The sequence below is a fragment of the Astatotilapia calliptera genome, chromosome 13 (assembly GCF_964374335.1).
Source record: "Astatotilapia calliptera chromosome 13, fAstCal68.1, whole genome shotgun sequence".
In the NCBI taxonomy this organism is placed as follows: Eukaryota; Metazoa; Chordata; class Actinopteri; order Cichliformes; family Cichlidae; genus Astatotilapia; species Astatotilapia calliptera.
Genome location: NC_137434.1, coordinates 25,287,921 through 25,300,696, shown reverse-complemented (window position 1 = coordinate 25,300,696; position 12,776 = coordinate 25,287,921). Strand labels below are relative to the sequence as shown.

At 42.0% G+C, this 12,776-nt stretch overlaps 1 protein-coding gene across 1 annotated transcript in view; it reads left to right on the top strand.

The window, feature by feature from the left end:
* Positions 1 to 9,017, top strand: part of meis1b (Meis homeobox 1 b) — a 76,320-nt gene extending 67,303 nt beyond the window's left edge. Inside the window, exons 10-13 of the mRNA XM_026189899.2 lie at positions 539 to 597; positions 2,376 to 2,465; positions 3,106 to 3,203; positions 8,071 to 9,017. Coding sequence (XP_026045684.1) covers positions 539 to 597; positions 2,376 to 2,465; positions 3,106 to 3,164 — 208 coding nt within the window. The 3' untranslated portion in view covers positions 3,165 to 3,203; positions 8,071 to 9,017. The remainder of the gene's footprint in view (positions 1 to 538; positions 598 to 2,375; positions 2,466 to 3,105; positions 3,204 to 8,070) is intronic.
* Positions 9,018 to 12,776: the final 3,759 nt, after the last annotated feature.

Below are 12,776 nucleotides of genomic sequence, written 5' to 3'. Positions count from 1 at the left end.
GTCAGCAATACTTCCCACACTGCTACACGCGAAGCCAAGTGTGTTAAACAGTCAGCAATCTCAGCTCGTTGTGAGGTGGAACATCTCCAACAAGGCAAGATGGGTTAAAATGTTTCAGAGGCAGGGAAAAAAATCGTGGCCAAGCCTCGCCCCACAAAGACCCCAGTGTTCAGGCTGATGTCTGCGTATATGCCGAGGCTGTGCAAGTTTGTACAAGTTGTAGAGTTCTGCATTTTCAAAGACAGCTGCCTTGATTATTAAGGTTGTTAAGATGTGACTTTCGCTGTGCCTCTAGTGGGGCTTTACCAGGGATCAGAGATGCTTATGGGAGAGTAATTACTCCATATCATTATTATGGTTAGCTAAGAAAGAGAGGCTGATTTGGCAATATGTTTGTTTTCGTGCTGTGTGCCATGATTTCTAGGTATTAGTCAGCATTTTTGCCTGATCTTGTCTTGAAAAATACACTAACTTTGTTTCTGTCTTTGTCCCTTCTTCCTTTATTGCCCTTTTCCTCCCTACTCTTCATCTACTTCAGGTTCATTAATGCGAGGAGGAGAATAGTGCAGCCCATGATCGACCAGTCAAACCGTGCAGGCAAGTCTTCTATAGTTACTGTATTCAAGTCGCGCAGGCAAAAACCATCCACACTCCATGCACCCGGAGGCCCCTCATCTGGTAAATACAGGACTGATGCCCCGACCCTGGAATGTCCAAAAGATCCAGGGGCTCCCCCCCCCCTCACTGTTGTGACTGAGCACTAAAATCAAAACCAAAATGTTACAACATTAACAGCAATCATTAATCAACTATGACATGGCATTTGGAGTGAAAGCTATTTGTTAATTATAAAATATAATTTGGCTGAAAGCAAGTTAATGATGAGTGGATTTATTTTTCCTTTTATCGTCCAAACAAAACTAGCTGTGTTCTTGGTAAGCCTTGCTCTTAACCAGTCCCCCCCACCCATCCCACCGCCAACTTTTTGTTTTTTTCCAGTGAGCCGAAGGAGTTGAGGAAGGGGAAAAAAACACTCGGCCCTTCGTCCCTGGCTCAAACCGAGAGACAACTACACCCCTTTCTTTTTTTGGGTGACCGTTGTTTGGCTTTTTGGCTCCAGACCTGTTTTTACCCACGCACACACACCCCTCTCGCTCCTCTCAACACCCTCCCTCTACCCTATTTGTGGCTGGTCCAGGCAGCGAGGGGAGTGAGTGAGCGGTTCCTCTGGTGCATGGCTTGGTTTGGGCTGCCGTAAACTTTATTACCTGTAATAGGGGTCAAAGGTCAGGGTGGCAGTAGGGGCGCAGTAAAGTTCAAAGACATTCAGCGGGGCCGAGGTCTTGCTTTTGCTTGACTGACCCCCTAACAGGCTAAATCGAAGGTAAGTGGATTTCTATGAAACTGGGACAATAGAAGTGAGCAAAAAGTAGGAACCCTATCAGGTTTCACTTGTCATTCCTCCCTAGGCAGAGGCAATGTTTGGGCATTATTCAGCAAGAATGACTTTCTATTGTTCCAAAGGAAAACTGATTAGAGCGCTTTTTCGTTCTTTAAATGTATGTGCACAGTAACAATGCGCTGCAAACATTGCAGTGTTAAGTGTCAAAATTACTTAGAGAAGCATACAATTAGTTTGAGACCTTTGAGTCTAAACTGTTCAGTACTTTAGTATTAAAAATCACCGGCAGTATTTTTATGTCTTTTCTGGATTCCACAGTTCCTAACCACAAATGTTCTACCCCTTAAAACTTAGCCATTGGTTTGAGCTCAAAACTTTGACTTCTAAAATTCCAGTGAAGATACCAGTTTCCAAACACGCCAAATATATCAGTCTGAATTTTCCATAAATATATAACATAACATACTAGAAATTAAAGTTATTCCCATGTTATGAATGTAAACATCAAATGCACAAAAACAAACCTTTAGACGATCCCCAGAGAGCAAAGCGCGGTAAAAAGACGAAACAACCGTATGTTATGGCCTAAAATTTAAGAGTAATTTTTATTTGCACTAGCCCAGTTGAGTCATGCTAATATGTTACACTGGTTCATAATTAGTCAGTCTATAAAAGCAGCTCCTCAACTCTTCCAGATGGTCTAAATCTAGTCTTGAAACAACAGTCCTTGCATATGTGCGCTAAACACCCAGTCCAATCCCTTTTAGAACATTTAGACGTATTAAAGTCTACCAGGGGCTTACAGTGGAGACTCAGTTGCAGAGACATGGAGTAGAATGACGTTGAAAGACAACAGCGGCTTCCCGTGCGTGCACCAGTCAACAGATGATCCCGCCTCGGCCACTGAGCCTTAATTAAAAGCACTAATTGACCACTCTGTTCCCTTCCTCCCTGTCTTCTCTTCCATCCACAGTAAGTCAAGGAGCTCCCTACAATCCAGATGGCCAGCCGATGGGGGGTTTCGTCATGGACGGCCAGCAGCACATGGGAATCAGACCACCTGGTAAGGCTTGCGCAGCGTGTCTGTCCCTTTCTTTCCTCTCTTGCTCTTCCCATCTTTCCTTTCTCAGCTCATCTTCTTGCCTTTGTCTTCTCGATTCTTATGTTACCAGCGTCATTCTTGACTTTTTTTGTCTCTGTTTGCTGTTTAGTATTTTAAGTTTATGCTGTGCAATGCTCCTACACCAGAATGAGGATACACGCACTACATACACAAACACACTGTTATCTAGCCCTCCCCGAATACACCAGAACAGGTGTGGTCAATCACATTACACAACCATCTCCTTCCTCACTCCTACTCCTTCTCACACAGTCCCTCTCTCTCACGCCATCAGGTTTAATCCCAGAGTTTGTCCTTAAGCTCCTCTCCTCCTCCTCTATCCCCTGTTTTCTGGGATTCTCCCAAGTCCCTAACCCTATCGCACCCTCCACTCAAAGTCAGCAGGTTTGGATAAACTGCCAGGCTACTTAACCACCCCTCACTCCTCCCCATCACCTTCACACACCTCACCACGGCAGATCCAGCATGTTGTCTGTCACAGTTAAACCATCATATTATTTCGCTCGGTGTCTGCAAACCATTTCCTAGTTACACTTGGATTAAATAAATAAAAAATTAACAACTTATCTCTGTTTCTTAGGACCAATGGGTGGAATGGGCATGAACATGGGCATGGAAGGTCAGTGGCACTACATGTAGCCCTACTCCAGTGCGACCAATCACAACACACAGGGGGATGTAAGTAATATGCTCACTTTGTCACACACACACAAACACACAGGCTTTCTTGCCCAAGACTTTTTTGGACTTGGAGTATATTATTAAAATACAGTTCACCACGAGGAAGTATGGAGGGTGCAATTTACAGTAAGATGTTCATCTTGTAGAAATATTCTCCCACAAGATAATTACAAAAATATAAGTACAATGGGAGTGTCTGTGAGATGTCAAAGGTCACTGTTTGGAAAATGGCTATTTTCCAAACTGATATATTTAGGCTTTTTTTTTTTTTTTAAGCAAATGGGTTTTTGTTACAAACAGACTCCTTTTCTTCCCAGGCTGATTTTTCTCTGTTACTCTCTGTCTAACTCTCCCACCCCTTGGTCTGGTGATAAGAGCCTTTGATCACAACCTTGTAACTCTTTGTGTATGTAATGCCTGTGCATGTGCGTGTAGCTGCTTCACTTTCTCACATATCCAAAACCTACAAGACCTTTTTTTTTTTATGTCAGGCAGGGGAGATAAGAGAAGAAGGTTTAAGGGGGGGAAAAAAAGAATGAGAGAAAGGAAGGCAGGTGAAAAGCTGTCATGCAATATTCACTGATTACAAAAAATTCTATTCTATATGAACTGTTTTGTCCACATTTTTTTTTATTAAACATGGGGCAGAGAGGAGGAGAGAGGGGTGATGAGGAGGAAGGAAGGCGGGGATGGGTTGGGACAGGGAGTTGGTGGTGCGATGGGGTGGGGGAAATTGGGGGGCAGGTACGACGTTGCTATGGCAACAGACTGATTGGCAAAAATGTAAGCAGTTGTGGTGCAAGGAGAGGGAGAGAGAAAGAGAGCGAGAAGTGAGCGCCCCTTAAGTGTCATAAATCTGCCGGGTTGCTGTTGATGCATGAGCCACATTAATACACACACTAACCAGCTAGAGGAGCCCCCCCCCACACCCCCCGTGCCACCCCCAACCCAACCCTTCCATTCCCTCTGTCTTTCTAATGCTTGCTCTGTCTCACTCCCTCTTTGTGGTTTTTCTCACTGTCAATTTTGCTCCTCCATCTCTTTCACACAACACCTTTTTCTCTGTTTCTCTCTTTCTCTCTAATTCTCTTGCCCTCTCTCTCTCTTTCTTTCTCTTTCTCTCACCCCCCTCCCCCCCAATCCCCCTTCTCTTTCCTTCCTTCTCTTTCCTTCCTTCTCTCTTTCGCCCCAGGGCCAAACAGACTCCCACATAATTCTGGATGTATACAGGCTTGGTGTTGTCACAGTGCACAGTGTGTATAAAGTGGCTATGGGTCCAATCGTAGTAAACATCATTGTTATATGTGTGTATGTGTACGAATTAGCCCGTTTGTACGCCATATGTGCGCATACCTGTGTGTGCCAGCCTTTCTGGCTACATGGATACTATACACAAACATTGTGAAATACATACATGTGCTGAATGTGGGTGTTTATAACTGTGTGCATGTATGTGCATGTGTGTGTATGGTAATAGGATTACTCCTGGCACAGGGAGGGGACACAAACTAGTGCAAAAATGGAGGAGGTAGCCAGCAGGGTATGGAGCTTAGCTGGGCCTAATTGACTAGATCCAAATTAAATATGCCATCACTAGAGGTGTGACCAATGGATTTGACTTATTCAGTTTACAAAAATAGAGACCATTAACCCTCCACACAACGCGTGTGCTTGTGTGTGCTATAGTGAAAATATATCACCCTTGTTTCTGTCACAAATGTCCACAACTGAAACAATAGCAGACATTCTTGCGTCAAATGGCATATTCCAGGTTTGAAAAGCTGGAAGACACTGTAATAGAAAGAGTATGCCTCAGAATGAGACATGTGTGCCTGTTTATGTGCAAGTGTGTAAACATCAGGGCTGGTTCGCTGTGTCCAAGCAGCCTCTTTCAAGCAGCTGCTAGCCTTCCCAGCAGACCTTGCTTTAAACAGCCTCAATTTGCCTGCTGAATCTCGTAATTGGGCCACCAGAGGAATCCTCCGTGAGACAGGCAAAGCACATAGAAGACGAGTAGACAGAGGAAGGAAAAAAAGAGGGAGAAAGAGGGAGGGGCGAATAAAGAGATGGCGAGAGAGAAAAGAGTAAATGAAAAGAGGGGAGGGGTAAAGGGAGGAAGGAAGGAATGAGGGAGGGAAGAAGAGAGTAGATGGGAGAGGGATGGTGACAGAAATATTTCTACTTTTCTTCACAAACGGAACGTTTCTTTACAGCTTCATCAGCTAGCCATTACTAGCTTCTAGCTTGTCTCTGTCAAATATTGCTATTTTCCTTTCTAGGTCAATTAAATGTAAGTGATGTGTTATATTCTTTCATGACCAATTAAATTAATAGGTTATTACATGGGGGGGGGGGGGGGGGGGCGCGCGGTTATCTTATTTGATTAAGAGAGCACAGGTTCATTATATTTTATAAGCAATTTTCATTAGCAGAGTTGAGATTTTGTTTCCGCGGGGCTAAATTGAGCGGTTATTGTGCTGAGGAGTGCTGAGCGTTGATACAGAAGGTGTGCCTAGCAGTCACATTGCAACATTAGTTAAAACTAAAGCCAATTAGTCCTGCTTAGTGAAGAGCATTATGCTTTCCACCCAATGATGATTACAGAGCTTCTATCCCCTTGCGAAACAATACACCTGTCAGCAGAGATGAAGTCCAGCAACTGAAGCAGAAGTGAACTGAGCCTTTGATAGTGACAAGAGTGACTCTCAGATGACCCTTACCCCCTTTCCCTTCTTCCTCCCCCTTGCTTTTTCTCTTCCACAAAATTAGCCAGGGGTAGCCCCGGAAAACTGTAATTTTTAGTTTCATGACAATTAATTATAGCACAGAGCGTATGGAATTTTTCTGGGCCTGCCCACTTGGAGCTTTTCCCAAAATGTCGGGCAGAATGCTTGAGTGAACGCTGTCTGTAACCCCTTTGCTGCCAGTCTTGGCTGGAGACCCTTTGTCCCAGGATTCATTGCTCCAATCATTAAGCACAAATTTGTTAACCTTCTACGCAGAGGTCAAGATCCCTTCCCTCATCCCATCAACTACCACAAACCTTCCCACTGTCACCCCCTCCACCCCACCCTAAACTTATTTTTCTGCTGGATGAACTTTTACTATAAACGAACACTGGGGGGAAAAAAGAGAAAAAAAACAGGTCCCAATGGGGATTTTGCGCCCCCTTGTATTGTCCATGTGAATGTGTGTCACTGTTGATTTGGCCCTTCTGGAATCCTTCTCAGAGGCTAAGAAATGAGGGTTCCAGCTCAATGTATTGATTGGCTTATTAACTGAAAAACCTTATTAGCAATGTGTGCTCTCTCTCAAGCACGCATACCATTTATTAGACCCTTGACATGTATTTACCGCAGTAATGAGGACAATCTTGTTAACCAGGGGGAGAAACTGTAAGAAAGCCAAACAAACTAAGGGCGAGAATCAACAGATGAATGGATTGTTGTCCTGTGGTTATTAGACATACAGCATGCTTTCTGATTTCTACTACCCTTTTCCAAAAACTGCATCGTAGATATTTAATATTAGGGAAATTTCATAGATCATTTCCTTAACACTGGCCTGTGCTGCTTTTAAAGTCGCATCCATAATAGTTTGATTTATGGTAGTGCCACAGGTTATGTTTCAAAATAGAAAGGTTACAGGCTGGATGCCACTGGCTGAATAACTCCTACCACCCCCTCCCTTGAAAACAAGGTAAATGAATCTAACACAGCTAACATAATAGCTCACCCTTCCCTTACGCAAGTGGCGCCTTTTCTCTTCAGGTGAAAAATGATGTATGAGGGGAATAACAATCGAGGGCCCTTGCGTTCACTTCTCTATTGTCCTACTCCCGCTGCACCTCCTTGTCCTGTTCCCTGCCTTCCTTTGTGTCATCTGTAGTGGTCCTCTCATTTGTGTGGTGAACACGTGGACAGGCCCGGGGCATACTCAGGTGACAGGCGACTGCGAGCCTCACCTCTCCTTTGGTTTTTGACTACAATGGCCGTAGATCCTCAATGGTGACTTTCCACTTGCAAAGATAGATTACTGCTTTTGTTGGCTTTAAAGAGAGGAATGCAGTGAGAGGTGCCAGTAAAGATGGTTTTCTTTACATAGTTTTTCTATTGTATGAGCAGGTTTGATGGTGTGCAGCAGGTTGCACCAGTTTAAGTTGTTTTGGTTAATATGTGACACAAACAAGTCTTGTCCAGGCATATTACACTTTAAAGCAAGATTAAACTGCATGCCATGTTAGTACTGACCTGAAATAGTCTTATGTAGTCATCATTAATCAAATGTTGACTGGCGAACAATCAAAAGGTAATTTTAAGTTTTCTCAGAGTTCAGTTAAAGAGATTATCCAGGAAATGCTAAGCACAGGCCTTGGTATCACTTCAAGTCGATCATGTGTGTTTGGTTTCTAAGCCCTCTCCTACTGTTAAAGAAGCATTACTGCTGGTGTAGGATTAACTCACTAAACCTTCCAATGCGCTCCCTCTCACTCATACAGCCACACAGTGTCAGTGAAGGCCACAGTTTGGTCTTTTTCTGACCCAGATTAACACTACTTTGAGTTTGCAGTAGTTGCGACATACTATACTGTTTCAGTGTTCACATACTATAAGTGTAACGTGAGAGCAAGTATTATGTGATCCAGTGTTGTATTAAATGAACAGTTAATGTCAATTTCATGTATTTTGTAGTTTAATATTTTCTGCCCATGTGGTGCAGGCAGTATGCTAACTCGCTCCAGTCTTAATATTTTTATGACCTGACTAACATTTCCTAATAAAGTGGAGTTTTTAAAAAAAAACTTCATACAGAAGACATTTTTTAGTGGAAAACCATTAACCATTTTCATCTTCTCTTTCCATAGACGCGCAGGGCAAACCAGGGGATCTTGTGTCTCACAGAGGCCTATAGAGCTATGGAGGGGGACTTCCGGACTTCCTGATGGGGACAACAAATGGCAGTCCCTCTGTTCACCTCCAAGATCCAACACATTTTATTTGGCTGGTATCTGCAGCATGGGAACTTCCATGACTGCCAACAATCCTCGTCTATATATCTAGCAAAGGTGATACACAGAAAACCAAACTTCACTCCAGTCAGATGAACCCCTGTCCTGACAGACTCCTGCTTCTTCTCTGGAGGGCACCAGACCTCGCCCACCCTGCTGCTGCCCACCCAGTTAACATGGATTCCTCCATTAAAGTGATTGTGATTGCAAACGTACATGACCCACAAGACATGCTGGGCTATTTGCCTGTACCCTTGGTGAATGTGGCACCTGTTGATTTAGTCTTGACTCTTTGGCAAACAAAAGAGACTTCCTGTGAGGAGCACTCCACTCTTTGGGACGATGGAATTGGACCAAAGAGAAGCCAATGTCTGTATCTGATAAGACACTAACAAAGCAAAAGAGGTGCCCTTTAAATAATATAGTGGATTGAAACCTGGAAGGAGGGAAAGCAAGAGTAATGAAATTAAAAGTATAACTATATCAACCCCTAGTATGGGAAGCAAGTGGAGAAAGAAAATATACTGTATACTGTTGTAAAATTACGCTGGACTCTCACAAGAACTGGGAATTTAAGTATTGTAAATGCTATTGTATTGTTCTGCATATTATGTTGTTTCTAATAGATTTTTTTAAAAAAGGATGTGAACTTTTTTCTCTTTTTTTTCTCTTTTTTTCTGTTTCTTTTCCACACTGTGTGTGAGCGCCGTCTCTCCATCAAATTTGACCTCCTGTCCCCTCTCCCTACTCAATCACACTGCAGTTTTAAAAGAAAAAAGTAAATAAATGAACAATTCGATCAATCCGTCATTTCTTGAAGGGCCTTTATTTGGATTGCTTGGAGTACAATACTGACAGATCTTTTTTCCTCTGCATAGGACACACAGCCCTTTCATGGAACACAGCAAAAGCTGGTGCAGCTAATTGTATTTATGTTACATTGTCTACACCTTGTCACTCCATATTTTTTTAAAATTAATATTATTTTCATATCAATTTATTATACCCTCCTCTACTGGTGGACTGTTTCTATTAGTATAAAAAAAATTCTGATGATGTTTGGGGTAATCAAGCTCATTTAATATCCAACCTCAGTGAACTCGAGCTACACAAAATTTCTAGTAGCCAACATTTTGGACAAACAAGATTTTTAATCTGGTTGCCACTATGCTGTGTTTTTTTTTGTTGTTGTTGGTTTGTTTTATAAAGAAACAGTGTAATTGTAAAGATGGGGAACAGACATGATACACAACTCCTGTTTATGCTCACAAACAATCTAAAAAAATCATTGTGGATGGGAAACTACAAGTATGTGTCCCACAAACATGTTGTTTCCTGTTTTTCTCCATGTGTGTCTGTGATTGAGGGCTTCTGGAAGTCTATTTGCAGTGTTTTAGTGATGTTTATGTCACATGGTTGAACACTCGCATGGCCAATGGATTCTCTTCCCCTTTTCGTTTGATGCAGCCTGATAACAGGGAGAGGCAAAGGCTATGGGGAAACACCATTTATGCCACAGTCCATTCATTTTGATTTAACCAGATGATGTAATGCTGATCAACAGACAGGAGAGAATGTAAAAGTCACTGTGCGTGTCAGGATGCATGTGAGCGGTACCGTGCATGTATGAGAATGAGTGTGTGTGTGCTATCAATGCTTCCATTATCCATTGCTTCATACATGTATTATGCACATCTTTAAGATTCATTTGAAGACATGTTTCGTATGCTTTTCCTTTGAAGGGTGTATATGTACATCTGTGTTGTAAATAAATACTTTTTGTCAAATAACAGAATTCCTAACTATAGTCTCAAATTATCTTCCGATACACAGGTATGACATATAAAACACATTATTAGTCGTTTAGGAGTTTTAACAAAAAAAAGCAAATAACCTCAACTGATTTTTGTTAAACTAGATTAGTCACAAACATGTCAAATGCCCACTAAAGAAAGGTAGAGGATCATTTATACTTAAAGAACATGCACTTAAGTCAACCCTCCTCCCATTGCTGCGGATAATGTGCAGCTAATGCATGCGTTATGCTGTAATTTTCTCACACAGAAGAGAAGAGAGGAAAGAGGGTCTCGATAAGAAAGCGAATTATCCTTCATTTAGCATTAAAATTCATTTAGGTAAAATTGCTACAAACGTGTAAATGGGGTGATTAGTTCTCCCTCATGCCTTGTTGCCCGCAGTCAAAGGGCTCCGCATGAAGCCCGGCGCTCTGCAGCCGAGGTTGTCTCCGGGATACTACGCGCTTCAGGAGAAAAAGGCTGAGCCGATTGAGCAGGCGAGCGCGTAAGAGCCGAGCGAGTTCTTTTTCTAATTGATACATTTCAGAGAGCAGCCCTGCATCCCAAAGTCAATGTCTCCCCCCCCCCCTCCCCCCCTCATACCCGCGAACAAGAGAGAGTCTGTTTTATCCATAACAATATGTGCGTATAAATCAATACTCTACCCTTCTTTCTCTCTATCACTCCTCCGAGCAACTATTGTGTTTTTACTGCCTTTGCCGAAGTGAACGCTATTTACACTAAAGAAGGGAAAAGGGAAAAAAGACACGCTCTTAAAAAACCCGGGCGACGTTTTAATTGCTTCGCCTCTCCACCATGGCTGGAAAATCCGAGGCTGTGAAATGTGAATTCCTAAGCCTGTAGCCGCTGGGAGCTGTGGAGACAAGAGGAGAAAGCCCATGCTTGACTGCCCTCTTTAGGGAGGCCTGGTAACTGTCTGGGGCAGGGACGTTTGGAGATGGCGCACAGTACCACATCTCCTTTTACGCACGGACGCAAAGTGTACCAAAACACTTTTTGGCCACGTGATAAAAGTAGAAAATCAAAGACAGGTTACAGGGAGCGCGTGGCTGCATCAAAAGAGAGCACAGCAAAAGTGCATTCAAAATAAATTTGTTTTGAATGAATCAATACCGTGCCATCCCTATGTTTAATGGGAAAATCAGATGTTTCTTATTATATGAATAAGTATAAGTATAAGTACCAGGTGACAGAAATAACTGTCGCTGACAATCATCCCTGAATTTAATACCAGTATTTATATATAAAGAATACAGTTGTCTTAAAAACAGACAAGTAACGTCTGATTAATCATAAATATTTTTGATCCAATTATTGAAATATTTTTTTAGCTTTTCTTACACCCTGTTGACATTTTAACATTTGTAAATATTTAGAAGACTCGGTGCTTGACGTGATATAAACGTGTTTGCATAAAGGTATCCAGAAATATGTTTCTCCACTGTGCGCACTAATAGCCTAAATTTGTTCCCTTTTTTTAGGAAGTGCAAAACGCCTTTACATTAAAGAGATTCAGGGTCTCTCTGAATAATTTTTTCACACCTGACCTATATATCAAACTCTTGAGATTTTAATGCAAAACGCCTTCTGACTGACCTGCTGTCACTTTTTTTTACTCATGAAACCACGCGAATTTTCGCCTGTGTTAATTTCAAAAACTGTGAATTTATAACGTAATTGGTAGCTAATGATGATTTTAGGCCTAACCACTCCTCTCTGTCTTACAAACACAGTCTGACCGCGAAGTGAATCGTCAGAGTAATGAATGGAGCAGAAATATGTTCCAGAGCATGAGGTGTCCGGGCAGGCCTGTCTTCCTCCCACAACGCAAACATTTATGTGTCTTTATGTTTGAAGCAGGGAACAAGCAACCCTGTGCCTCTTGTTCCGTGTTACGATACAAGCCATGACAAATCTCGGCGGCAGTGTGTGTTTTTCACCCAAAAACACCTTTTAGTCACTTATTCCTAAACGATGACCTTGTCAAACTGCATTTCTCGATACCTAATGAGATGGAACTAATTTTATTTTTATTTCATTCTAAATTTCTTCATTTAAAGCGTGTACACGAACTGGAAATTACTGGAATGTTTGTGGAAATTTGGTTCTAAAAATAACACAAGTCTTGAGGTTTTCTTTTTAAATAAATGTATCTTTTAAAAATAATAAAACAAATAAAATAACAACTTAGGCCTTGAAGCCATAAGACTAAAAGTACTTGCTTAAAATTAAAACACTGCACGTTATTTTATTTTTCTCTTTCTTTACGCGAACCAGGTTTTTAAATGCTGATTAATTAAGTGCCCTTTATTACCGTCGTCTCTCACAAGCACAGGTCCCAATTCGAAGGGAAAAGCTTAAAGAATAGATATGACATGAGCTCCCAGCAATGCAATACTGCATCAATCAATTTTCTATAGTTTCCAAAGCGAAAATCGTTGCACAGGAAATACATATATAGCTGCGGTGATGTGTCAATATCTAGCTACTTAATGAAATCAATATGAACAAGAACACAAATTGCACCGCAGTTTCCAAACTTTCCAACACCCCCTCCGAAAAAAAAACACAACACCAAACCAAAAAAAAAAAACAAAAAACCTCCACTTGCAAACGTCGCGTGGCAGCTGGTTTGGAAACAAAAGAAGGAAGAAAAAGGGGGGAGAGAAAAGAAAAATCTGTTGGTTGGTGGGAGAAAGAGAGCGAGACAGGAAAAAGAAGAGAGGATGACTGTTGAGCAGGGGC